General features: G+C 47.3%; 1 protein-coding gene across 5 annotated transcripts; it reads right to left on the bottom strand.

The window, feature by feature from the left end:
- Positions 1-24596, bottom strand: LOC146335227 (tumor necrosis factor receptor superfamily member 18-like). Of its 5 annotated transcripts, XM_084822344.1 has the most exons (8): positions 24288-24591; positions 20799-20893; positions 20285-20377; positions 11249-11365; positions 10656-10743; positions 5335-5435; positions 2790-2915; positions 2-1462 (listed from the first exon to the last, which is right to left on the bottom strand). In XM_084822344.1, the coding sequence occupies exons 2-8, from the start codon at positions 20830-20832 to the stop codon at positions 1323-1325; spliced, it is 699 nt and encodes a 232-aa protein (XP_084678470.1). In that variant the 5' UTR covers positions 20833-20893; positions 24288-24591; the 3' UTR covers positions 2-1322. The 5 variants fall into 5 exon arrangements, with proteins under 5 accessions (XP_084678471.1, XP_084678470.1, XP_084678473.1 ...); XM_084822347.1 differs by lacking the exon at positions 20285-20377 and having other exon boundaries at positions 24288-24596; XM_084822345.1 differs by lacking the exons at positions 20285-20377; positions 20799-20893; positions 24288-24591 and adding an exon at positions 12933-13213 and having other exon boundaries at positions 1-1462.
- Positions 24597-26871: the final 2275 nt, after the last annotated feature.

The raw sequence follows: 26871 nt of genomic DNA, 5'->3' as shown, positions 1-26871 counted from the left end.
AAAGTGGTGATACTTTTATTGTTTTAATAAAGAAGCCTCAATTTAGGTTTCACAAAGGAAGCTCAGTTCAAGACTCTGATATTGTTTCAAAGCAGGTTTTGTGACGGCTTGGGGGCGGGACGTTTTTGTGATAAAAGCAACCCTTCTCGGATGCATCACGGCACCTTTTGAAAAGAAAGTGGTGGGAAGCGGGAGGCATAACGCCCTCAGCTTTCCCAACGTTGGGTTGGCTTCTCAAAACAGGAAACGACTGAGATGATCTCTAGAAAAGTGCCCAAGAAGCTACCTTGAAGGAATACGAATATACGCGCCTCTAGGCTGTGCTGCCCACGTCTCAGTGGTGAGAAAACAGCGAAGGGGAATGCCAATAAAATCACCACTGTTGCACATTCTAAGCCGAATGTCTGTTCTTTGCTTACAAACAGGAGAAGGGACTCTCCCTAGAAATTAAAGGCGCCCCATTCTCTCCGAAGATCCTAAATCAGGCGGGTTAGGGAAGGGAGGCATTGCAAATGCACCTCTCTAGATAGGGTTGCAAAGGGTGCAATCCTATGCAGTCCTGTGCGTGGCTAGATGGGGAATGCTGGGAGTTGTAGGACTTCTTTCCTGTCCAAGCAAGATTGCACCCTAAATGAACAACAGATCTTTGATCTCGCCAGTAAAACTTCATTTTGCCAGGAAAACATGTCTGAGGTCTGAAAAGCCAGTAAATTCCAGCTCTGGATGAGTCCCACCCCTAACATGCCAGCTTCTGCCAAGCTCCACCCGTAGGCCGTAGCCCTCTTCACTCCACTTCGGCTCAGCCTCCAACCCACCAGATTGATTCCCCCAGACTTTGCCGTGCTCTCTGGTTCCACCTCCTGGCTCTGCTCAGAGGGTCAGCATTTATTTATTTATTTTTAATCAAAAGCCAGCAGCCCTGTTTTCGTCCTTCCATTGCGTCTTTTGGAAGTCTGCTTCTTGTCTATAAAAGCAAAGGGGTGGAGTTGCTCCCACCCGTGCTTTGCAGGAGGGGGCGGGGTTGTTGGAATATCCTTTACATGGATATTCCAACATCCAATGGGTTGCCAATCTCCTTTCCAGTAACCTCTTCCCCCCACCCTTCAGCAAGACCAGAGGCAAGTCCGCACACGGTCATGGAGCAAGTGATGTCAAGCAACAGCCAGTCTGTGTGGATGAGCCAACCTGGATGAACACACCTCAAAGACATGCGGTTCGGTTTTGCCTCAAACGTAATAGAGGCAAATCATAAGTTCGGCCGAGAGCCACCAAGAGGAGAGGGATCGAGGGATTCATTTGTGAATTGGCCCTGAAGACCTTCATTAGTGCGCCAAGGACTTCCACGAAGCCTTCTCTTCCACCATTTTGCCCCCGTGTTCTTCTTCTGGGAACTGGCAGCTGTAGGTATCGGCTTGCAGTAGCTGGGACCCAAAGACGTTAGGCGAGTTCTCGGAGTCAGATTCTGTGGGGCAAAAGGTGCAAAACGTAAGAACAGCATGGTTCTTATTGCACCTGTTGGTCCATGTAGCCCAGTATCCTGTTTCCAACGGTGGCCAGCCTCTTGGGAAGCCTTCATGTAGGCCAGGAAGGGATAGACATCCCCTATGGGAAAGGGACGTAGCTCAGCAGTAGAGCACCTGCTTTGCAACCAGAAGGTTCCAGGTTCGATCCCTGGCATCCCCAATGAGAAGGGCTTGGGAGCAGGAGATGAGAAAGACCTTTTCTCTGCCCCAGACCTTGGAGAGCCGCTGCTAGCTGGAGTGGATCCTGCTGCTGTCAGTATACAGGACATACAGGAAGTTAAGAATGGGTGAGGAAACCTGGGGGGCGTCTGATGCAGAAACACAGCCTGTGAGCTGCCACGGAGCGCCAGCCAATGCTGGAGGAAAACACCCCGCCAGAACGAGGCAAAGCGTGGGTTGAGTGCTGATCGTCCGGCAAACACTAGGTCGGCTGAAGGGAGTCATGCGAGAAAACCTGGGCACTGGCAGAGTCCAGACCAGGGGCGGGGAACCTTTCCCCCCCCACAGGGATAATCTGTCAGGGGTCTGATGCCAGTGGTGGGTGGGGCCAGAGCCCAAAGTGGACAGCACCATCTCTTTTCTCTCCCCACCACCCCTCCCTTTCTCTTTTTGCCACCTCCTCCTCTTGTTCACTCTGTTACTCATTCCCCCTGTCTCTCTACCACCCCCTTTCCCCTCCTCCTCCCTCTCCCTCTGCCCCCTCCCTCTCTCTCTCTCTCTCTGCCACCCTTTCCCCCTCCCTCCCTCTCTGCCACCCCTTCCCCCTCCCTCCCTCTTTCTCTCTCTCTTTCTCTGCCACCCCTTTCTGCTCTCTCTACCCCCTTTCCCTCTCTTTCTACCAACCCTTCCCTCTCTCTCCCTCTCTCTGCTACCCCCTTCCCTCTCTCTTTCACCCACTTCCTTCCCCCCTCTCTGCTGCCTCTTCCCCTCTTTCTCTCTGCTGCCCCTTCTCTCTCTCTCTCTCTCTGCCACCCCTTCCCTGTCTTTCTTTCTCGCTGCAACCCCTTCTCTCTCCCTGCTTCCTCTTGGCTTAATTTCTTTTGGCCCTCTCCCACCCAGTGGAATGCTGAGAGATGGACAGATTACTCTTGTCTGAGGCCACTTGCAGAGGGCCAAGGGCCACAAGTTGATTACCTCTTGTCTAGGCCTCCAGCTGATTTCACAGGACAAGCCAGGTGACATCATGTCTATGGTGCGAAGGGGAGAACTTTGGATGCAAACCATGGGAAGACCCCTAGACTCTATACAATGTAGAGCTATACTGACCTTCCTCCAGAGGGAATTTCTCCTTCTTCTGTGTCCATGTACAGACAATTAAGAGAAAAGTCATGAGGATGAGGATGAAGATACCCACTGCCGTCAGAATGATCAAGAGAGTCGTGAATGTGGAATCTAAGGAAATAAAGCCAGCCATTAGGACTATTGGAGCACTCCAGAACAGGAAACCATCAATGCCTGATAAGCAACCCATTTATATTGGCTCGGATGTTGATCACTAAATACTGGAAGGAATCAGTTTGCCTAGAATAGGTTAATGGCTTGGGCAATTTTAATAGTGCTTAAACCTTCCAAAGACTTTGGGACAACAGAGAATCCACACTTGGGGATAACTGGAGATCTTTCACAGTTTTACTGGGATCAAATTACGAGTGCGCACCAGGAAAGAATAAATACTGTATTGTCTTTGTTAAACTGTAAGCCCTCATTGTTCCTGCTGAAAGTAACTGTAGTTTTTGTTACTTTGCCACTGTGGAGCCTGACTGGATCTTCATCGGGTCAGGCCAGTTAGCAGATTTTCGGTATTTTTTAAATTTGCCGAAATTACGACAGAGCGTTGCTCAAATTCAGCCATAATTTGTGCAAGTTATGCAAATTTCGGCCGCTGTTTGTGCAAATCACACAAATTGCTGCTGCAATTTGCACAAATCTCTATTTGAGCAAATTACAGCTTGCCACAAGCAAAAATATGCCAAAAGTTCTTGGAGTTTGGGGGGAAACCATGGATCGGCCCACAAATGCAAGCTGGGATGGGCACACCACAGAAATCCATCGAGCAAAAAGAGAAATGGATTTCCCATGGACATCCCTACTGACAAGTGAGATTCATAGACAGACAGACAGACATGGAAGGTGGGGTATATTCGGCCTCCAGTTCCAGAGGAACTGTGTTTCTGAGTACCCGTTGCCAGGAAGCAGTGAAAGAGAGAGGGCTCTTTCTGTCATGCCCCACTTGTGGGATTTCCAGAAGCATCCACCTAGTCCAGCATCCAGAGACCCCCGCAGGAGCAGGATGCTGGATTAGGTGAGCCTTTGGTCTGATCTAGTGGGGCTCTTCTTATTTGAGACACCAGAAGGCAAAATTAAGTGGGCTGTCCTTTAGATGGGTGCTAGCCCATTGCTCCGGGGAACATTTTAATCCAAGGGAGAAAAAACACTGTCGGACATGTCAAACACGCCATCAATATACAGCCAAGGAATCGTATCTCCTGTGCCCCCAGTATTCTGTTTCCGCTTCAGGCCTGGCAGACTGAGCTCTGTGGTCCAAGGGCGGCATCTAGGCTGCAGTGCCAGCCTGCCTGAGCATTCCATCATCTGACTCCCTCGGGGCCAATCCCAGCTAACCAGCCCCTATAAAGCCCCAGTCTCAGGGCTTTCGCCTTGACCTAAGCCACTCATTCCTGGTGCAAGGACATGAACAAGCTCCTTGCAGTGGACGCTTTTTTTTTTTTTAGTACATTTTGTTTAAAGTTTACACATTTCTCAAAGTTTAAACTTTTTTTAAGTTTAAACATTTTTTCAAGTTTACACTTTCTAAACTTTATTTTTTTAAGTCTTTTTTTTAATTTAAATTTTTGCTGCCACCTGCAATGGAGCTCCATTGGGTGGCTGCTGTCCTACCACCTCCCCCATACACCCACCGCTACCACCAATACAAAGCCTTCCCATGAACTCTTTGAACATTTTTGCTCTCCTCCCTGAAAAAAATGAAGACACTACCTCTTGGTTTTGGCCCTCGCAAATAGGGTAACCCAAAAAAACGGGGGGGGGGATTTCACAAGAGGTCCAATCAGAATCCAGCCCTCTCTTATCCCAGTTCACTGTACTGGAGCAATAACATTCACAATCATCTTCACAACAACCCTGCAAGGTTGACCATGATTATTTCCCACATACTGCCCAGGGAGGTACAGAGATGGGGAAAAAGGAGGGTAAAGGGAGACATGATAGAGGTCTACAAAATTATGCACGGTGTGGAGAATGTGGATAGGGAGACATTTTTCTCCCTCTCTCAACATACTAGACCCGAGTGGGGTCATCCCATGAAGCTGATGGGTGGGAGATCCAGGACAGATGAAAGGAAGGGCTTCTTCACACAGCGCATGGTTAAACTATGAAAATTGCTTCCATGAGACGTAGTGACGGCCACCAATTTGGATGGCTTTAAAAGGTGGTTAGACACATTCCTGGAAGAAAAGGCTATCAGTGGCTACAAGTCTTGATGGCTGTGGGCTACCTCCAGAACCAGAGGCAGTGAGCCAATGTACACCAGTTGTACAATGTACATTCCCCAATGTACACACTGGGGAGCATGGGTGGGAGGGTGTTGTTGCACTCGTGTCCTGCTTGTGGGTTTCCCGTGGGCAGCTGGTTGGCCACTGTGTGAGCAGAATGCTGGACTAGATGGACCCTTGGCCTGATCCAGCAGGGCTCTTCTGATGTTCTGATGTTCTTGTGTAGCCTCCCCCACCCACCACCACCAATGCCCATATCAAAACAGCAGGGCCCTTTCCAATATAAAACAGAACAGTACCTGGTTGCAGAACATTAACTACGAGCATGTGTTCCTGGCCGCACTGCACGTTATGGGTTTGGTTCCCTGAATGGAGAGTTGGGCGTCCGTGCTTCTTGCAGCTACAAGGAAGTCAGGAAGAAGAAGAAGAGGAAGAAGAAGGAGAGGAAGAAGAAGAAGAAAAGAGTTATGGCTGGGACACAAACACTGTGGTCAGGCCTGTCGCTCAGTGACAGAGCTGGCTTTGCATGCAGAAGGCTTGAGGTTCAAACTCCTGCAACTCCCAGTAGGGCTGGAAAAGACCCCCAGCTTAAAGCCCTGAAGAGCTACTGCCAGTTACTGTAAAACAGCCTTCTCTAACCTGATGCCTTCCCAATGCTGGCTGGATGTTGGAGTCCAGCATACCTGGAAACTAAACAATACTGGTCTAGATATAGCAATGGCCTGACTCAGTATAAGGCAGGTCTGAACTCAGAAGAAGACATGATGATGATGTATTCTACACTATAGCACAGAAGCTGAGACTACAAGACTGAGCTGTGAACCAGTAAGAACCCAGCTCAGATCTCACCTCTGCCTTGAATTTAGGAGGTGGCTTTAGACAAGCCCTTTCTCTGTCATTTTTGGCCTCCTCTGTCTGCAAGATGTGCATATAATAGTGTACTAACATACCTTACCCCTTCATGGATCACTGCCTTGTTGTGGCGAAGGGGCTTGCGTAACTCAGTGAAGCCATAAGCTATGCCGTGCAGGGCCACCTAAGACGGACAGGTCATGGCAGAGAGTTCTGACAAAATGTGGTCCACTGGAGAAGGAAATGGCAACCCACTCCAGTATCCTTGCCAAGAAAACCCCATGGAACGTATCACAAGGCTAAAAGAGATGACGCCGGAAGATGAGCCCCTCAGGTCGGAAGGTGTCCAATATACTACTGGGGAAGAGCAGAGGGTATTTCCAAGTAGCGCCAGAAAGAGTGAAGCGGCTGGGCCAAAGCCGAAAGGACACTCAGCTGTGGATGTGTCTGGTGGTGAAAAGAAAGTCCGATGCTGTAAAGAACAATATAGTTTAGGAACCTGGAATGTCAGATCGATGAATCAAGGTAAGCTGGAAGTGGTCAAACATGAGACGGCAAGATTGAACATCGACATCTTGGGAATCAGCGAACTAAAATGGACAGGCATGGGCGAATTTTATTTATTTATTTATTTATTTATTGCATTTATACCCCGCCTTTTTTCCTCTTGCAAAGAACCCAAGGCGGCTTACATTATCCTCCTCCTCTCCATTTTATCCTCACAACAACAACCCTGTGAGGTAGGTTGGGCTGAGAGTCTGTGACTGGCCCAAAGTCACCCAGTGAGCTTCCATGGCCGAGTGGGGACTAGAACCCGGATCTCCCAAGTCCCAGTCCAACACTCTCACCACTACACCACACTGGCTCTCATTTAATTCAGGTGACCATCATATCTACTACTGTGGGCAAGAATCCCTTAGCAGAAATGGAGTAGCACTCATAGTCAACAAAAGGGTGGGAAAAGCAGTACTGGGGTACAATCTCAAAAACGATAGAATGATCTCAGTACAAATCCAAGGCAAACCATTCAACATCACAGTAATTCAAGTCTATGCCCCAACCACTGAGGCCGAAGAAGCTGAGGTCGATCAGTTCTGTGAAGACCTACAACACCTTCTAGAACTAACACCAAAAAAAGACGTCCTCTTCATCATAGGGGATTGGAATGCTAAAGTAGGAAGTCAAGAAATCACCGGGATAACAGGCAGGCATGGCCTTGGTGTACAAAATGAAGCAGGACAAAGGCTAATAGAGTTTTGCCAAGAGAACACGCTGATCATAGCAAACACTCTTTTCCAACAGCACAAGAGGCGACTCTACACATGGACATCACCAGATGGTCAATATCGAAATCAGATTGATGATGTCCTTTGCAGCCAAAGATGGAGAAGCTCCATACAGTCAGTCAAAACAAGACCTGGAGCTGACTGTGGCTCAGATCATGAGCTGCTTCTTGCAAAATTTCAGCTTAAATTGAAGAACGTAGGGAAAACCACTAAACCATTCAGGTATGACCTAAATCATATCCCTGATGAATATACAGTGGAGGTGAGGAATAGATTTCAGGGATTAGACCTGATAGACAGAGTGCCTGAGGAACTATGGACGGAGGTCCGTAACATTGTTCAGGAGGCAGCAACGAAATCCATCCCAAAGAAAAAGAAATGCAAGAAAGCCAAGTGGCTGTCTGATGAGGCTTTACAAGTAGCTGAGGAAAGAAGGGAAGCGAAAAGCAAGGGAGAAAGGGGAAGATATATCCAACTGAATGCAGAGTTCCAGAGAATAGCAAGGAGAGACAAGAAGGCTTTCTTAAATGAACAATGCAAAGAAATCGAGGAAAACAACAGAATGGGAAAGACTAGAGATCTCTTCAAGAAAATCAGAGATATCAAGGGAAAGTTTTGTGCAAAGACGGGCATGATTTTATTTATTTATTTATTTATTTATTGCATTTATTGCATTTCTACCCTGCCCTTTTTCCTCTTGCAAGGAACCCAAGGCGGCTTACATTATCCTCCTCCTCTCCATTTTATCTTCACAACAACCACCCTGTGAGGTGGGTTGGGCTGAGAGTGTGTGACTGGCCCAAAGTCACCCAGTGAGCTTCCATGGCCGAGTGGGGACTAGAACCCGGATCTCCCAGTGATTAAGAAGAGGTGGAAAGAATACACAGAAGAACTATACAGGAAAGATCTTAATGTCCCTGATAGCCATGAGAGTGCGGTCACAGAACTTGAGCCAGACATCCTAGAGAGTGAAGTCAAGTGGGCCTTAGGAAGCATTACTAACAACAAAGCTAGCAGAGATGACAGTCTTCCAGCTGAGCTATTTAAGATCCTAAAAGATGATGCTGTTAAAATGCTGCACTCAACATGCCAACAAATTTGGAACACTCAACAATGGCCACACAACTGGATAAGGTCAGTTTACATTCCAATTCCAAAGAAGGGCAATGCCAAAGAGTGTTCAAACTACCGCACAATTGCGCTCATTTCACATGCCAGCAAGGTGATGCTCAAAATCCTACAAGCTAGGCTTCAGCAGCATGTGAACTGAGAACTACCAGAAGTACAAGCTGGGTTTCGAAGGGGCAGAGGAACTAGAGATCAAATCGCCAACGTTCGCTGGATCATGGAGAAAGCAAGAGAATTCCAGAAAAACGTCTATTTCTGCTTCATTGACTATGCTAAAGCCTTTGATTGTGTGGATCACAACAAACTGTGGCAAATTCTTAAAGTGATGGGAGTACCAGATCACCTTACCTGTCTCCTGAGAAACCTGTACGAGGGTCAAGAAGCAACAGTAAGAACCAGACATGGAACAACCGATTGGTTCAAAATTGGGAAAGGAGTACGACAAGGCTGCATATTGTCGCCCTGCTTATTTAACTTATATGCAGAGTACATCTTGTGAAATGCCGGGTTGGATGAATCACAGGTCGGAATTAAGATTGCCGGGAGAATAATCAACAACCTCAGATGCCCAGACGATACCACCCTAATGGCAGAAAGCGAAGAGGATCTAAAGAGCCTCTTGTGGAGGGTGAAAGAGGAGAGTGCAAAAGCTGGTTTGAAACTCAACATTAAAAAAACAAAGATCGTGGCATCTGGCCCCATCACTTCCTGGCATATAGAAGGGGAAGAAATGGAAGCAGTGACAGATTTTATTTTCTTGGGCTCCAAGATCACTGCAGACGGTGACTGTAGCCATGGAATTAAAAGACGCTTGCTCCTTGGGAGGAAAGCTATGGCAAACCTAGACAGCATAGTGAGAAGCAGAGACATCACCTTGCCGACAAAGGTCCGTATAATCAAAGCTATGGTTTTCCCAGTAGCAACGTATGGCTGTAAGCGCTGGACTATAAGGAAGGCTGAGCGCCGCAGAATCGATGCTTTCGAACTGTGGTGCTGGAGAAGACTCTTGCGAGTCCCCTGGACTGCAAGGAGGTCAAATCAGTCCATCCTAAAGGAAATCAACCCTGACTGCTCAGTGGAAGGACAGAGACTGAAGCTGAAGCTCAAATATTTTGGCCACCTAATGCGAAGAGAAAACTCCCTGGAAAAGACCCTGAAGCTGGGAAAGATCGAAGGCAAAAGGAGAAGGGGAGGGCAGTGGACGAGATGGCTAGATAGCATCACCGATGCAATGAATATGGACCTGAGCACGCTCCGGGAGAAAGCGGAGGACAGGAAGGCCTGGCGTGCTATCGTCCATGGGATCATGAAGAGTCGGACACGACTGAACGACTGAACAACAACAACAACAACATACCTTACAGGGCCGTTGTGAGATGTGCAGCCCAACTGCACGTGCAAAGTGCTCTGAACACACTAAGAAGGAATGCAATATATCCCCCTGAGCACCCGAGAAGAGCTTTGCAGTGATACATCTGTGACAATCCTCACAACAGCCCTGCAAGGCTGACCATGGTGATTTCCCACTTATTGCACAGGCAGGGGCAAAGAGGCAGGAGAGGCAGTTTCTAATTGGCATCTCAGAATGGAATCTACTTCTCAAAGATCATGGTTGGTGCTTAGACCAAAGGTCCATATAGTCTAGACATTCTGGCCCCAGGTTTTTGAGGCACAACCCCCTCAGTGGACACCCTCCCTCAGGGAGTTAACCTTTTCACCGCCAGTGTCACCAGCTGCTTTTGCTCCTCCTCCCCTTCATCACTGCCACCACTTGCTTGCTGTGCAGGCAGAGAGCCAGGGAGCAAGGAGGCCGTGGCATCTCCTGCGCCTCCTTCTCACCGCCACCATTGTCTGGGCCAGAGCGAGAGGTGGGGGAACAAGCAGGTTGCAATGGGGAAGAGGAGGAGCAACTCCAGGGGGCTCTTGTCAGTGGGCCCCTGCTGGGGTATAGGCCCTCAGCAGGTGCCCAACCATGCCTACCTTTGACGTCGGCCCTGTGGTGTTGTCTCCCACAGTGGCCAACCACTGGGAAGCCTACATTCGAGTCCCTGCTAATGCAGGCTTTTCTCTGCCCCTTGATTGGTCCACGAGGTGGGTGTGGTCCACCCAGGCTCCACCCACTTCTCAGTCATCCCGTTTGCAAACCTCATAAAGGGGTATGTGGGCATGAGGGCGGCGGAAATGACCAGGCCAAGACCTGCTTAGCTTCAACACAGCAACAGTGGCGGATGTTCCCAGGGCCTGTGGATCGACGGGGAGGAGTTTCTTCCTGGTAGGACTGGCTGACACACACAGATACCCGCCTTTCTGAATAGGCTAGGTTGGAAAGAGAGCGTAATTAGATCAACACTTACTCTGTCCAAGGGATGCAACAGCTGTTCTTGGTGTTGGAGTAGGTTCCAGTGGGACATGCTTTGCAGGAATACTTGAAGTCAGTCGTGCCTAGGAGAAGGATGAGGGAATTTATTCATTTATTCATCTAAAATTATTTTTAGGCTGCCTTTAAGGACAGAATCCTCTCAGGGTGTCATACAAGATAAAAACAATACAAAATATGTAAAAAATATATGTAGGGAGAAAGAATTATTTACATTCATTCATTCATTCATTGCATTTATATCCCACCTTTTTTCCTCTTGCAAGGAATCCAAGGCGGCTTACATTATCCCCCTCCTCTCCCTTTTATCCTCACAACAACAACCCTGTGAGGTAGGTTGGGCTGAGAGTCTGTGACTGGCCCAGAGTCACCCAGTGAGCTTCCATGGCTGAGTGGGGAATTAGAACCCAGATCTCCCGGCTCCCAGTCCAACACTCTAGCCGCTACACCACACTGCTAAAAAGCCACCAAGGCAGTGTACAGCCGTTTAAAACAAAATAAGAGGGGGCATGGGTGAAGGAACAGGGAGGAAGCAAGAATCAGAGGAAGCAAGAATGACCCCAAGGTTACCTGAACAGTGTAGCTCCTCCCCTTCCTGGCATTTTGGGAGTGGCCGGCATTGGCTACACCACTTGTCCTCACAGCATTTCCCCAAGGCACAGGTGCCACATGACTTTGGAGGTTCGGCTGTCATTGAGGAAAGCACAGAGGGAGATGGTTACAAATGCTCAACGTACTCCTGCCACCTGGCTGCTGCTTCTGGCGCCATGACTTTTCAGGATGGTCCGAGCTTTCAAACTGTTCGGACTTCCACCTGAATATGGGAAATCCAAGGGCTGAAACCACCTTCCTTCTTCCACATTTTTGGGGTGGAGGTCACACCATTTTGTGGAGGGGGGCGGAACACTGCTGGAGCTCCCTCGATGTTCCCATTGATCAGTGGCCACCATCTTTTTTTCCCCTCCCAGGATGCCCTTTGCAATGGGGCATTTTGGGCAGAGGGGAAAGACGATGGCTGCCACACAATTGGAGCAGCAAGGAAGCTCATGTGAGTTTCATCCCCTGAAAAACTGCTCCCCTCAAAAGAGCCAAAATGGCCCCTTCAAAATGCCCCCATGACAAAATGTCATGGCCTTCAATGGGGCCAAGGAATGGAAGAGTGTGTTATGGTCCATCCTTCTAGTGACATCAGCTTTGTATGACAGTGCTGGCTTGTAAAAGGGGACACCCCCCCCCCTCACTGTCTCAGATTGTTTGTGGTAAGTAAGAATCACACCACAAAGGAGGAGATAAAAGAATCTACCTCTGTATCATTAGGCATTTTGGTGGTGTATTTTTCTTCTTATTATATTTTGACCGACACCGTTTCATTGTTAGTCTATGAAACATGTTTTATCTAGCACAGAGTTCATTTCAAAATAAGATAAGTTATGTAAAGATAGAGAAGGAAGATAAGGCAGCTGGACAGATGGATAGATAGATGATAAGAAAGTACATTAGAGAGGCTAGACAGATACGTATGTTAGAACAGTTAGGTAAAGATAAACATAGAGGATATACAACTTGACAGAATAGGATCGATAAGAGAAAGAAGATACCAGCTATGGGAAGTTGTGATTCTCAGGAAGTTTCCTGATTTAGACATCAACTATAGAAGGAAGGACTATATTACAATACATATAATTGGCTGAGTAAAAGTAAAATTTTGGTCCAACCACTGCCCTTTGTACAAGTTTCTCAGTGGCTTATAATGCAATAACTCTCCTGAACACTAAGTCAACAGACTGGAATTAGGTTGACACCTTCAGAAGGGGATTGCACATTTCAAGGATGATACCCACCCACCCATGATCCCAGTTCCTGAGCCCATTTTCAAGAGATTCAAGGGCAGGAGTCCAAACACAACATGGCATAAGATGTCCTGTGAAGCCTGCAGCAAGGTTCTATGTTTCGGGTTTGAAAAATCAGCCCTGGGATTGCTTGCTGCAACTGTTTTGAAACGGATCCAGCAAAAATAGATTGTCGTGAGACATCTGGAGCAAGGCCTCTTGAACACTTGGCTTGGACAGCCTGGCCCAGAACACATGCATCTAATTGGGCCTCGGAGCATATGCAGAGGGCCACATCCCCCCGTGCTGTGGAATCATCATCACCAGCCCCATGAAGAGCTACAGTGGGGCAGGAAAGAGGGGCCTGAGAGCCTGAGGTAGGCTCAAACTTGAAACGTTATCACCTGAGGAAAATTAAAACTTACCTGAAGGATTCACGGCACAGCACACTGTCTCTCGATGGGGAGAGTCCCGGGCACCTGCCCCAAGCCCCATGCACAACCAGAGTGTCATGACGTAACGCAAACTGGTGTCTAGCCTGGGATGAGAGTTGCTTGGCATTATGTCTGTCAAGTCTTCACTTCTTGTCTTATGTTTTGAAACTCAAGGTTCGGCCACAACTAGACCTCTAATGCACCTGTGTTGGCCCTTCTCTGTCTGTCTGTCTGTCTGTCTGTCTATCTTCTCATCCTCCACCCTCAATCTCTCCACCTCGTTTCTTTTGACACATTTTATACTGTATGGCCCACACATTTCTGTGGAACAAAATCATGTGGGTTCGCTTCCTGGATGTGACGTTCCAGAGGTCCCTGACAGGAACCCCTGAAATAGCTTTCTTTCTTTCACTCACTGTCAAAAGAGAAAGTACAAGGAGGAAAGACGATGAGGAAGTCAGTGCCCTGTTCATCAAAACACAGTAGGCGCTGCTAAGCGATTCGAAAGGGGCTGCCGCCCAATTAAAGGGTCCGGTTAATACATCCAACAGCCAGTTCTAGTTGCTCAGCCCCACTTCCTCGCCTCAGGGGCCCCCAGCTGTGTACTGGATGGCAGCAGCCGAAAGGTAACGCCAAAGGGCGTTGATCAGTTCAGACCAAGGGTGAGAGCCGTGGGTTTTGCCTGAGTGATTGCGGCAATGTGTGGAAATTCCGATCTTTCTGTTTCCATCACAAACCTTTTAATGTGATTCTATTGCGAGATATTTGTTTTGCAGGTCAAACCACCTTGTTAGCCTCCTGTGGCTATAAAGAGGGATATAAACATTTACAGAATCAGCATCTGTCGATATTTGTACATCAGCAAAAACTCGAGCAAAGCTGAAATGTTTCGGAAGATGTTGTACTGAGAAAATGTCTGAGGCTTTTTTCTCCCCTCCAGAAAAAGAAAGCCACTTTTCAGAATCGTCTCTTAATACATGCCGTGTGTGTGTGTGCGGCAGCCGCCATTTTCTACTCACGGAGCTCCGTAACAGATTAATCAACTGAACATTGTGAGCTTAGTTTTTAAAACAGCACCAAAAGTGCAAAAATGGAATCTGCTTTAAACCAAAAAGAAATGAACAAAAAACCAAGGAAAAGAGGGAAAATGGGGTTCCTGCTTGAAGGGAAATGATGTTCAAAAGCAGGAGAATTAGGGGCCCTTTTAAAGACAGTGTTCAAAACAGACAGATTTGATCCAAAGATACCATTACATTTGCCATCTCTTAACACACACACACATACACACACAAACACACACACACACGTGTGGGGGAAGGGGAGCCAGGGTCAGAGTCCAAATGAGGTCCAGAGGGTGCCCCAAGTCTTGGATTAGGGCCTGGGGGTGCATTTGAATGTAGTGTCCCTTTGAATAGGAACAAATTTCCCGTCACTTACATAATGTAATGTAAGTATGCTAGCTCAGCAATTTAGGGCAGGAGCAGAGGAGAGCCTTGCAATCTGAAGCAGATACTCAACCTGGGACCGGCGTCAAGGGGAGGCATAGTGGGGCACCTGCCAAGGCCTCACAGCCCAATAGGGGCCCATGGACAAGAGCCTCCTGGAGTTGATTCTCTTCACCATTTCCTCCTCCTTTTCCATCTGCCTTTCGCTCTGGCCACGGCCTCCTTGCTCCTTGGCTCTCTGCCTGTCCAGCCAGCAAGTGGAAGCCTTGATGAGGAAGAGGAGGAGGAGAAACAGCGGCTGGGGAGAATGGTGGTGAGAAGGTAGGCTCACTGAGGAGGGGGCCCACTGGAGATGTTCTGCCCAGGGGCTCTGAAAAACCTGGAACCAGCACTTTGTTTCTGTACCCTAATTTAGGACGCACATACCCCTTTCTATTGCTAAATGATTGGCAGTCAGAAAGCCCTGACCTGCCAGAAATCAGCTTCATCGGTCCCACAGAGAGTGCTTTGATCATTTCGTGCACTACCATTACTCTCCTCAGGGTACAGTAAGAGCCAAGCAAAGGAAAAGATTTCAATTCACCTAGGACAGTAAATCAACCACAACTACAACGCCTTAGATAAGCCCATGTATGCAAATTTTTTTGTCAGCTCATGTATTCTTGAGAGAGGCTACTGTTTCCTGTCAAAAAAAACCCCCAAACATGTGGTGAATGTGACATCAGTTCAGTCAAATACAGAGCTGTGTGCGAGGGGCGGCGGGAGAAAAACCTGCAAGTTCAGGATTTACTCAACCTGACGTCAAACTCAACCACTAGCCTTTGGAGCCTGGGCCAAAAACGTTAGCGACATGCCTCGGGGCTGTCATTCCTTTCTGTGGAGGCCCAGGCATCGCTCGGCTTTCATTCTGGCTGCCCTATTCATCACCTGTGCATTTGTGGAGGAGAAGACAGACGTCACTTCCTCAGCTGCAGTGGGAGAGAGGTGCCATTTTAAAAAGGAGGTGGCTCAGATGTCTCAAATGTCAAAGCCAAAGGCCAAAGTGGGAGGTGGGAGAAGGCTCTGGCTGAAAGAAGAGTGGCAAAAGATGTCTCCAAAGACTATCCCACGAGCACACACACACACACACAAATCCTACAGCCACAGAAACCTAGAAAGCCCAGTAACCAGTCTTGTTCACTCATCGATGTGGGCTTCCCTGCCTGCCCCCCCAGGCATCTGACTAAAAGACCTCCAAGTTCTGGGTGGAGATTCAACCCCCTCCTTCAAGAGCAGGGTGGAAGCTTGAGGGAGCTAGTAGAGTGGACTCCATTTGTCCTGCATTCTTAGGTGGCATTCCTGACCCAACATGCCTGTCATAAGAACGTCGGAAGAACCCTGCTGGATCAGATCAAGGGTCCATCTTGTCCAGCATTCTGTTCACACAGCGGCCGGCCAACCAGCTGTCGACTGGAAACCCAAAAGCAGGACATGAGTGCAACAGCACTCTCCCACCCATGTTCCCCAGCAACTGGTCTACATAGGCTCACTGCTTCTGATACTGGGGGTAGCACATAGCCATCAGGACTAGTAGCCATAGATAGCCTTCTCCTCCAGAAATTTGTCCAACCCCCTTTTCAAGCCATCCAAATGGGTGGCCATTGTTACATCCTATGGTAGCGAATTCCATAGTTCAACTCTCAGCTGTGTGAAGAAGCCCTTCCTTTGATCTGCCCTGAATCTCCCACCAATCGCTTCATCAGATGCCCCAGGTTCTAGTATTTTGAGAGAGGGAGAAAAATGCCTCCCTATCCACATTCTCCACACCATGCATCATTTTGTAGACCTCTATCATGTCCCCCCTTACACTCCTTTTTTCCAAGTTAAACCATTCCAACTGTTGTAACTTTCTTTCATAGGGGAAATGCTCCAGCCCCTTGATCATTTTAGTTGCCCTTTTCTGCACTTTTTCCAGCTCTACAATACCTTTTTTTAGATGTGGTGACCAGAACTTTACATAGTATTTCAAGTGTGGTTGCATCATAGATTTGTATAGGGGCAGTATGATGTTGATGAACTTGAGCATTACAGGAGGATGAGCTTGGTAGCCCCATCGAGAGTATCTGGATCAAAATAAATGGAGCAAAGAATAAAAGGAACCTGGTGGTCGGAGTCTACTACCAGCCACCCAACCAAGGAGAAGACAAGGATGAAACTTTTGAAAAGCAAATAGCCAATGTTTTAAGGAAGCGTGATATAGTAGTAATGGGGGACTTCAATTTCCCCGATATTTGTTGGGAGACAAATTCTGCAAAACATGGCCCCTCCAGGAAATTCCTGACTTGTGTGGCGGATAACTTCCTCCTACAGAAAGTAGAGCAAGGAACTAGAGGAGCGGCTATCCTTGACTTGATCCTAACCAACAGAGATGACTTAGTGGATCAAGTAGCAGTTACAGGAACTCTGGGGGAAAGCGACCATGTTGCACTTGAGTTCTTGGTTCTAAGGGAAGCAAAAGCCGAGTGTAGTCAAACGCGTACCCTGGATTTTAGGAACGCGGATTTTAATAAACTCAGAACAATGATCAGTAAGGTCCCATGGCAAGCAACGCTAACGAGAAAAGGAGTCCAGGATGGGTGGGAGCTTTTAAAAAAGGAAATTCTCAAGGCACAATCACAAACAATTCCAACAAGAAAAAAAGGTGGAAGACAACAGAAGAAGCCAATGTTGGCTTCACAACGTTAGCTTCACAAAAAGCTTAGGGATGACCTGAAAACAATATAGGAAGTGGAAAGAAGGCCAAGTAACAAAGGACGAGTACAGGCAAGTAGCACAGAATTGCAGGGATGGTGTCAGGAAGGCTAAAGCTGAGAATGAGCTGAGGTTAGCGAGGGATGCTAAAAACAACAAAAAGGCTTTCTTCAGCTACGTGCATAGTAAAAGGCAGAGGAAAGAAAAGGTTGTTCAGCTATTAAATAAGGATGGCAAAACAATAACAGATAACAAAGAAAAGGCAGAGGTGCTCAATTCCTACTTTGGCTCAGTCTTCTCCCAAAAGAGGGTCTATGACCCCCCTGGCAAAGGCAAAGTACAGGCTGAAGGGGCAGGATTACAGCTTGAGATCGATAGGCATCTGGTCAAGGAACACCTAATGACTTGGAATGAGTTCAAATCTCCAGGGCCAGATGAACTGCATCCTAGAGTAATAAAAGAACTGGCAGAAGAACTCTCAGACCGCTGTCTATTCTCTTTGAGAAATCATGGCGGATGGGGGAAGTGCCAGATGACTGGAGGAGGGCTAACGTTGTCCCTATCTTCAAAAAGGGTAAAAAGGAGGAACCTGGGAACTACAGACCAGTCAGTCTGACATCAATCCCAGGGAAAAAATTCTGGAGCAGATGATAAAGCAATCCATCTGGAAGCACCTTGACAACAATGCAGTGATGACTCAAAGCCAACATGGATTGTCAAGAACAAGTCCTGCCAGACGTATCTGATATCATTTTTTGATCAAGTAACCTCTCTTGTAGACCGTGGGAATGCTGTAGACAACATATACCTCAACTTCAGCAAAGCTTTCGACAAAGTACCCCATGATATCCTGATGAGCAAACTAGCTCAAAGTGGGCTAGATGAAACAACGATCCGGTGGATCCACAGTTGGCTACAGAATCGGACTCAAAGAGTGCTTATCAATGGGACCTTCTCAAACTGGGGAGAGGTAACGAGTGGGGTACCGCAGGGCTCAGTCCTGGGCCCAGTGCCCTTCAACATTTTTATGAATGACTTGGAGGAGGTGGTGCAGGGAATGCTGATCAAATTTGCAGATGACACAAAATTGAGTGGGACAGCTAAAACTTTGGAAGACAGAAACAAAATTCAAAGTGATCTGGATAGACTGGAGCGCTGGGCAGAAAACACCGGAATGACATTTAATAGGGATAAATGCCAAGTTCTGCACCTAGGAAAAAGAAACCAAATGCACAGTTACAAGGTGGGGGATACGTGGCTCAACAACACTACAAGCGAGAAAGATCTTGGAATTGTTGTCGATCACAAGCTGGATATGAGCCAACAATGCGATGTGGCTGCAAAAAAGGCCAATGCTCTTTTGGGCTGCATTAATAGAAGCACAGCTTCCAAATCCTGGGAAGTACTAGTTCTCCTCAACTCAGCACTGGTTAGGCCTCACCTGGAGTACTGTGTCCAGTTCTGGGCACCACACTTTAAGCAGGATGCAGACAAGCTGGAGAGGGTTCAGAAGAGGGCAACAAAGATGATCAGGGGACTGGAAACAAAGCCCTATGAAGAGAGACTGAAAGAACTGGGCATGTTTAGCCTTGAGAAGAGAAGACTGAGGGGAGATAGGATAGCGCTCTTCAAGGACTTGAAAGGTTGTCCCAGAGAGGAAGGCCAGGATCTCTTCTCGATCATCCCAGAGTGCAGGACACGGAATCATGGGCTCAAGTTCCAGGAAGCCAGATTCTGGCTGAACATCAGGACAAACTTCCTGACTGTTAGAGCAATACGACAATGGAACCAATTACCTGGGGAGGCGGTGGGCTCTCCCACACTGGAGGCATTCAAGACGAGGCTGGACAGTCATCTGTCAGGGATGCTCTGACTTGGATTCCTGCATCGAGCAGGGGGTTGGACTCAATGGCCTTGTAGGCCCCTTCCAACCCTACGATATGATTCTATGAGCAAGCTCTGGGAGAGAGTGGAGGACAGGAAGGCCTGGTGTGCTATGGTCCATGGGGTCACGAAGAGTCGGACACGACTTAATGACTGAACAATAACAACAAGTATGATGTTGGCAGTTTTATTCTCAATCCCTTTTCTAATTATACCTAACATGGAGTTTGCCTTCTTTTTTTTTTTACAGTGGCCACACACTGGGTTGACATCTTCATGGAGCTGTCCACCACAACCCCAAGATCTCTTTCCTAGTTGGTCACTGTTAGCTCAGATCCCATCAGGCTATACTTAAAGTTGGGATTTTTTGTCCCAAAGTGCATCACTTTATACTTGCTTACACTGAACCACATTTGCCATTTAGATGGCCATTCTCGCAGTTTGGAGAGATCCTTTTGGAGCTCCTCTCAGTCTCCTTTTCTTTTAACCACCCTAAATAATTTGGTGTTGTCGTCAAACTTGGCCACCTCACTGCTCACTCCTAATTCCAGATCATATATGATCAGATTGAAAGGCAATTGTCCCAATTCAGATCCCTGTGGGTCCCCACTATTTACTTCCCTCCATTGGGAGAATTTACCATTTATTCGTACTCTCTGCTTTCTGTTTTTTAACCTGTTACTGATCCATAAGAGGTCCTCTCCTCTTATTCCATGACTGCTGAATTTGCTCAGGAGTCTTTGGTGAGGGACTTTGTCCACAGCCTTTTGGAAGTCCAGGTGAGCAATGTCTACTGGATTTGGGAGCACCAAAATGTGCCCAGTAGATGTTCTCCCAGGGAAGTCTCAGATGGATTTGGATGTTGCTGTCCTGCTCTAAACCGAGTCCTGGCTCTTTGCTAGCCAGTGCAGAGAGTTTAACAAGAGAGCGGTCAATTAAGCAGGCAAATGGTTAAGCACAGGCAAGTATTCAGAGATGTGGGGTCAGGCTAACGGAGATATTTTGCTACCTGAGGCAAGAGGCAAGATGGCGCCGCTTCTCATTCCATGTACAAAAACTGACTGGACTGGTAGTTGAAACTTTCTTCAACATTGGCAGTGGGATAGAACCACAGTTCAGTCATACTCTATCTGCTTTTTGTGCAAAATGTCCCAAGTTAATTCGTGGCGTTTCCATATAGGGATGTGGGGGAAAAGCCTGCCTGAAACCCTGGAGAGCCACTGTCAGTCATTATAGTCCAGGGGTGGGCAGCTGTTTTGGCCTACAACTCCCATAATCCCTTACCATTGGCTGCGCTGCCTAGGGCTGATGGGGATTGCCCATCCTTGATGTAGACAGTACTGAGCGAGATCTCATGCGGTAGATGGGTGTGCCAGGCTGCATGGAAAGAGCAAATGTAAAGTTGAAAAACTACCATTTTGCCTGGCCAGCTGCCACCACTAAGCCCCTGAGCAAGCCAACAACTAGGCTTTTCCTGAACCACCTTCCAAACATGATCCAAAACATCACAGTTTTTTTAATTAAGTTTTTTTTTAAAAAAAAAGCCAAAATTTTACCTGCAGTTGTAGACCTATTTTGTGCCCCTAAAAATAGGATTCAAATGTCTGTGCCCTTCTTTTTTTGCTGAATCAAATAATCAGAAAGGCCGCATATTGACAGGAAGCAGAACTGAGACCTTTGTTAAGGTTGCGTTTCGTACTTTAGTTTTCTTCTTTTAAGGTTCTCGACTATCTTTAGGTCTGCCCGCAAACCGCGTGTCATGACTTTGCACGCGAGTGCTGCTGCGGGGATTGCTTACCTTGGAAAAGCGGTGTCGTAAGCATAGATGACATCCGGCCCTAGACGGGAAATCTCTGCAGCTGGTGGACGATCAGTCAGCAAGTTTGAAAAATTCTGATGAGAGTGACAAAGGTAAAACCAGCGTCCATCAAAATATACCATAGCTGCCATCTATCTGGTGATCTGTGCTGTTCTCAGCTGCTGTGGTTTGCCCATGACTGAAACCTAAAAGATCTGTATGCTGTAGCCGCTCTTAAAAGACCCGCATGCTTAAAAGACCCGCATGCTTAAAAGACCCATATGTTTTAGCAGCTCTTCATAGGGAAAATGCTCCAGGTCCTTGATTCCTTTCCATTTTCTGTTGTTGCTCCCATCTCAACCTGCCCAACTTTAATCACCAGCCTTGAAGGCCTTTTGTTCAGTTCTGCTCATATGCCATGATCAGGCAGGCAGGTACAAGAGATGGGGCCTTCTCGCTGATGGCACCCATGTTTCTGGAACTCCTTCCTGTGATTCAATATTCTTTTCAACTTTAGACTGTCAGTAAAAACTATTTTTAAAAAATCCAGCTCATTTTGAATCTACGGCCATGTGCCTCATAATTTTCATCATTAAATACTGGATGTTTTAGTAACGGATGCCTTTTTGGTACTGTATTATTGTTGTCATGCCATTGTGGTGCAGTGGTTAGAGTGTTGAACTGGGACTGGGGAAACGTGGGTTCTAGTCCCCATTTGGCCATGAAGCTCACTGGGTGATTTGGGGCCAGTCACTGACTCTCAGCCTCACCTACCTCGCAGGGTTGTTGTGAGGACGAAATGGAGAAGGGGAGGAGGATCGTGTGAGCTGCCTTAGACTCCTTGCAAGAGGAAAAGAAGATGGGCTATAAGTGTAATAATAAATAAAACTAAATAAAAATGGATTTGTTGTTTTTAATCTTGGCTATAGTACGCTGCTTTGATCATCTGCAGTGGAAAAGCAGGGTATAAATTATAAACTAAACTCATTTATCCTTTTTCAGCTCCATGGCTGCTTTACGTGATGTGACAATCCAAATTGTACGTAGTCCTCCTACCAGGACTGTAAGTGCACGTGGGACCTGCAACAGAATGGTGCAGCACAAACCCTATTCAGGGTTCCAGCCAGCCAGCCCTACACTTTCACAAGAGAATCCACAGGAATTCAGGGGAGGAGCAAGGAGGGAGGGAGATGTAGAGTTGGGAAAAGGGCCGAAAAGGGCAACTGAAATGATCAAGGAGCTGGAGCAAGTCCCCCATGCAGGAAGTGTACAATGCAGTGGATGCAGGCAGCTCCAATTTCGGTGGGGCAGTGCATCCCTCCTGGGTTTCAGCCACTAACACCCAGAGCTCTAAAGGAGCTACCCGAGGTCCTGAACCCATTTTGGGGATTAGTTTCAGCACCTTGGATCGCCGCTTTAGAATCCTGGCTGGCTCGGATGGAAACCCAGAGTGGATTCACAGCCTGACCAAAATCGGAACCACCAGCTTCCACTTTTACATCACCTGGGACTGTTTAGAATAGGGGAAAGAAAGAAAAAAGGCAAGTGGGGCAGGGGGACATGACAGAGGTGTGCAAAACGATGTCTGGTGTGGAGCACGTGGACAAGGAGGCATTTTTCTCCCTCTCTCACAATACTAGGACCCAAAGGGGTCATCCCATGAAGCTGATGGGTGGGAGATTCAGGGCAGATCAAAGGAAGTCCTTCTTCACACAGCACAGAGTTAAACTATGGAACTCGCTACCACAGGATGTAGTCATGGCCGCCAATTTGGATGGCATTAAAGGGGTTGGACAAATTCCTGGAGAAGGCTATCCATGGCTACTAGCCCTGACGGTTCTGTGCTACCTCCAGGATCAGAGGCAGCATGCCTCTGTACACCAGTTGCTGGGGAACATGGATGGGAGAGTGCTGTTGCACTCATACTCTGCTTGTGGGTTTCCCGTTGACAGGTGGTTGGCCCCTGTGTGAACAGAATGCTGGACAAGATGGACCCTTGGTCTGATCCAGCAGGGCTCTTCTCTGATGTTCTTATGACGGGCACTCTGGGTCAGGGATGCCAACTAAGCATGCAGTGTTCAGAAGGCATGGAATGCTGATGGTTGGGTGTGTGTATGTCTGTGTGTGTACGTGGGGGGGGGGGATGGAGTATCCTATAAAAGGGCATGTGCTTTTAATTTGCAAAGCAAGTGCATAACCCTGAGCATCTCTTTGACATTTAAGGCAGAACTAATTCATTGGGAGTGAACCTGTGCAGGTGTGCTGGCTTTAAAATAATCTATATTGGCCAATAAAAATATTCAGAAATGCTTTGCTGGATCAGACCCAGTCTAACATTAGGAGGCTGCATCATTCACCATCTAAACTACGATTGTCTACTCTGATTGGGACACTCTTCAGAGTCTCAGGCAGAGATGAGCTTCCCCCACAACCCCCAAGAAAGTGTCTGACCAGCAAATGTCTGCCCATCACCAACACCACACCTACAAACTCCTCCTCCTAAAGGCAAATCATGCTTAGCAATCCAGATCTGTTTCTGGAAAGGCCTCCATAAGGAAGTGAAATTTGGGTTTCAACCTTGGGGACCAAGCAGTGCCACCCATTAGCTATCCAAGGTGCTGAACCTTATCTCCAAAATAGGTTCAGCACCTTGGATAGTTCCTTTAGAGTTCTGGCTGGTTCTGACTGAAACCCAGAGTAGATTTACAGCCCCACCGAAATTGAAGCTACCAGCCACCACTGCAAGAGGGCCAAATTCCCCACCTCTGAATTAGCTGTACTTCGCTGTGCTGAAGGTTGGGGGAGAAAATCGTTCCATTTCTATTTTAATGCAAACTTGCCTGATTTCCGCACTTTTGTAGCACTATGAGAATGGGAACTCAGTTATCCTTCAAAATTTGCACGTGGCCGAATTTTGCAAGGGAGCGCTCCATTTTTTTAAAAAAAAAAACATGCCGACAAAAGCATGTACATTTTTTAAAAAATGCATTGAATCTGTTCCAACTTCCCCTGACATCCCTACATCCAGAGAGCTCCCTGGATCTCTCCAATTTTCTTTCTGATTGTACTTTGGAAACACAATTCTGGACTAGATGGACCACCGGCCTTCTGATCTATTGCAGCTCTTTTTATGTTCCACATTGAGCTCATAAACGGTCAGAGAGTCCTCATGCCCAGTCCTGCTTTCTGAGGGGCCTTGGGCAAAACACCCTCCATGGTCCCCTCCGTCACTGAGTTGATCTTCTCAGTGCCACTGTCACCATCTGCCATTGCCCCCCCCCCTTTCCTCATCACTGCTCCCACTTGCTTGCTTGACCAGTGAGCAAGGAGGCTGCGGCATCTCCTGCTCCTCCTTCTCACCACCACCGTTGTCTGGGCCACAAGAAGAGGCAGGGGAACAAGCAGGTTGCCATGGGGAAATGCAGGAGCAACTCCAAAGGGCTCTTGTCACTGGAGCGTGGGCCCTCCGCAGTGCCCAGCCATGCCTACCTTTGACGCCAGCCCTGGGGAGTCCATACCAGTTTTGGAGCACGGTTGACCTCTTCAGTGAGCCCTGCTTCCATGCCTCTTGAGGAAGGCAGGAAGAGAAATTACGCACATGCCAGCACTTCTAGTAGGTCTCTCCACATCACACAAACAGATACGATCAAAGATGGCAGATGGAAGGCATTGCATCTGCAGCTATTTTAAGAGCACAGAAGCCGCCAGATCTCTTGTGCAGGCAGCTTCTCTGCTGAGTTTTTTTTTCCCCTGGAAAATGGGCAAGATGGAGAAACCTCAAGGGATGTCTGTCACGTCGCGAAGTTGAGTAGCATCCGCTTCCGTTTGACAAAAGGAAGCACTTCTTAAAACCCATATTTAGGTTGTGGGTTACAACAAGATGTGGTGACAGATGCTTAACTGACTTTTATTGTATTTTTTTTCCAGTTTCCCTATAGTTATTGATTTCTTTTTCCCTGAAAGCTTTTTGTTTTTAATGTTTTTATTATTTTATTCTTATTATTTTGCCTGAAACCATTGCTCAAACATTTTTATGTTATTTTGTTAGAAATGATGTCTATACAGATGTGAGGAGGAGAAGGTAAAAGAGGCAAGCCTCAAAATGATATTGAAAAATGTAGGGAGCCTTAATCAAATTTTCTCAGTGAGTTTCTTCAGGGATTATTTCTGGTTTCTCTACAGTCTGTCCCCCTGCCCCCCCCCACGTTTTGTCTTTGTTATTTTATTGTTTTGCCTGAAAGCATTGCTTAAACCATTATATGTTACTTTGTTAGAAATGGTGACTAAATACAGTTGAGAAGAAGAAAAAAGAAGAGGCAAGACTCAACATGGTATTGAAAAATGTAGAGAACTTTACGAAAATAAGTGCGTAATCCTATGCATGTTTAGACAAAAAAGTCTGACAATTCCCAGCATGCCTGAGCCAGCCCTGCTGGCTGGGGCATGCTGGGAATTGTAGGACTTTTTCTGTCTAAACATGTATAGGATTGCATCCTAAGTGTATTGCCCAGTGTGTTTCTTCAGGAGGAACAAGAATTCTATTTGCTGAATTATTCTATTACAGGGGTAGGCAACTTTGGTGGGTTAGGGGGTTGCACTGCCCCCTCAGAACCCACCACGGGTCACACCCCTCTACCACCACTGCCACCAGATGTATCCACGCAGCTGCCTTCCCACAATTCTGCTAGGACACAAGGCTTGTTCAATAGCTGTTCAGCAGGTTGGTGGAGCACCATTCTGCGGAGAAACAGGGCTCAGCAGAATTGCTGGGAATCCAGCAGTGACAGGAGACCCAGCGGGGGCTGCAAAATCTCCCATGGGGGCCGCATGTGGCCCGCAGGCTTCTGTTATATTATATCTAGTATTTCAGTAAGGTGTTACGTTCTAGTGGGTGCAATGGCAGGCCATGCAACATAGAGTTCTCCCTGCACACACTGAAGAGTTCAGAAGAGCTCTGGTGACGCCGGAAAACAAGGTGATTTCTGTTTTCTGGTGACGGAAAACAAGGAACACTTTGCACATAAAGGGAGCACTTTGCAATAAAGCTGATCCTCTGAGCATGTAGGGGAAGCGGAGCACGTTGCTAACACTTCTCTGCTTAGAGACCATAAGAGATATCCTGCACCTCAGGATGAGGATGGCCGAGAATGTTGTTCGGTTTGTTTTATGTTGGCACAAAATTAAGAATTAGAACATTTCTTCAATGAAAAAGATGCCAGGGTAACAGACCTCTGCCTGGCATCCTACAGAGTTGCTGCAAAACAAAGCTAGACAGTACAACTCAGTATAAAGTAGCTATATATGCCTGCCCAAGGAAGGACTGAGATCTGTTGGCTGGGCCCTCCTCTGCGTCCCACCAGTGTGAGAAAGACACTATATAAATATAAATAAATAAATAAATAAGCAAGCAAGCAAGCAAGCAAGCAAGCAAGCAAGTTATATTGAACATGAACTCCATGTACAGAGGCTGCAGAAATCCCAAACGCAGGGGCATGCTCTGACATGCGTATCTGCATGTGGGCTACCCGGACCTTTGGTCTGACCCCGCTGAGCAGTTCGTACTCTTAGCACCAGAGAAGGGTGGTGGCTTTAATTTCAGTAGGGTTGTGTATCCCTCCTGGGTTTCAGTCAGAACCAGCCAGAACTCTAAATGAGCCATCCAAAGCACTGAACCTATTTGGGGTGTGTGTTTCAGCACCTTGGATAGCTCTTTTTAGAGTTCTGGCTGGTTCTGACTGAAACCCAGAATGGATGCAGAGCCCCACTGAAATTGGAGCCATCCGCCTCCTCTGCTGAGTGTGGAGGTGCTGGGACAGCTTGTCCAAACTCATTAAAAGCAAAAAGGGAGCATCATCTGATCTCCTTAACTGGCTGCTGGGACTGAGAACAGGTTGCTCAGCTAGACCGAGTTTGGTCCCATCCCACCAAGCGTATTCTTAAATTCTGGATTCATTATTCTGGAATAAATATCACGTCATCACAGAGAGAGAGAAAAAGAGACAGTGAACATGTAACATTTTTAATTGGCTTACAACTGCAACCAAACATGGGTGAATTCATCAGTCCCAGAGTA

Source organism: Heloderma suspectum, chromosome 15, assembly GCF_057233095.1.
Source record: "Heloderma suspectum isolate Gila_16-S chromosome 15, 16-S_ref, whole genome shotgun sequence".
In the NCBI taxonomy this organism is placed as follows: domain Eukaryota; kingdom Metazoa; phylum Chordata; class Lepidosauria; order Squamata; family Helodermatidae; genus Heloderma; species Heloderma suspectum.
Note: the sequence above shows the minus strand (reverse complement) of the source record. Positions and strands in the feature narration are given on the sequence as shown.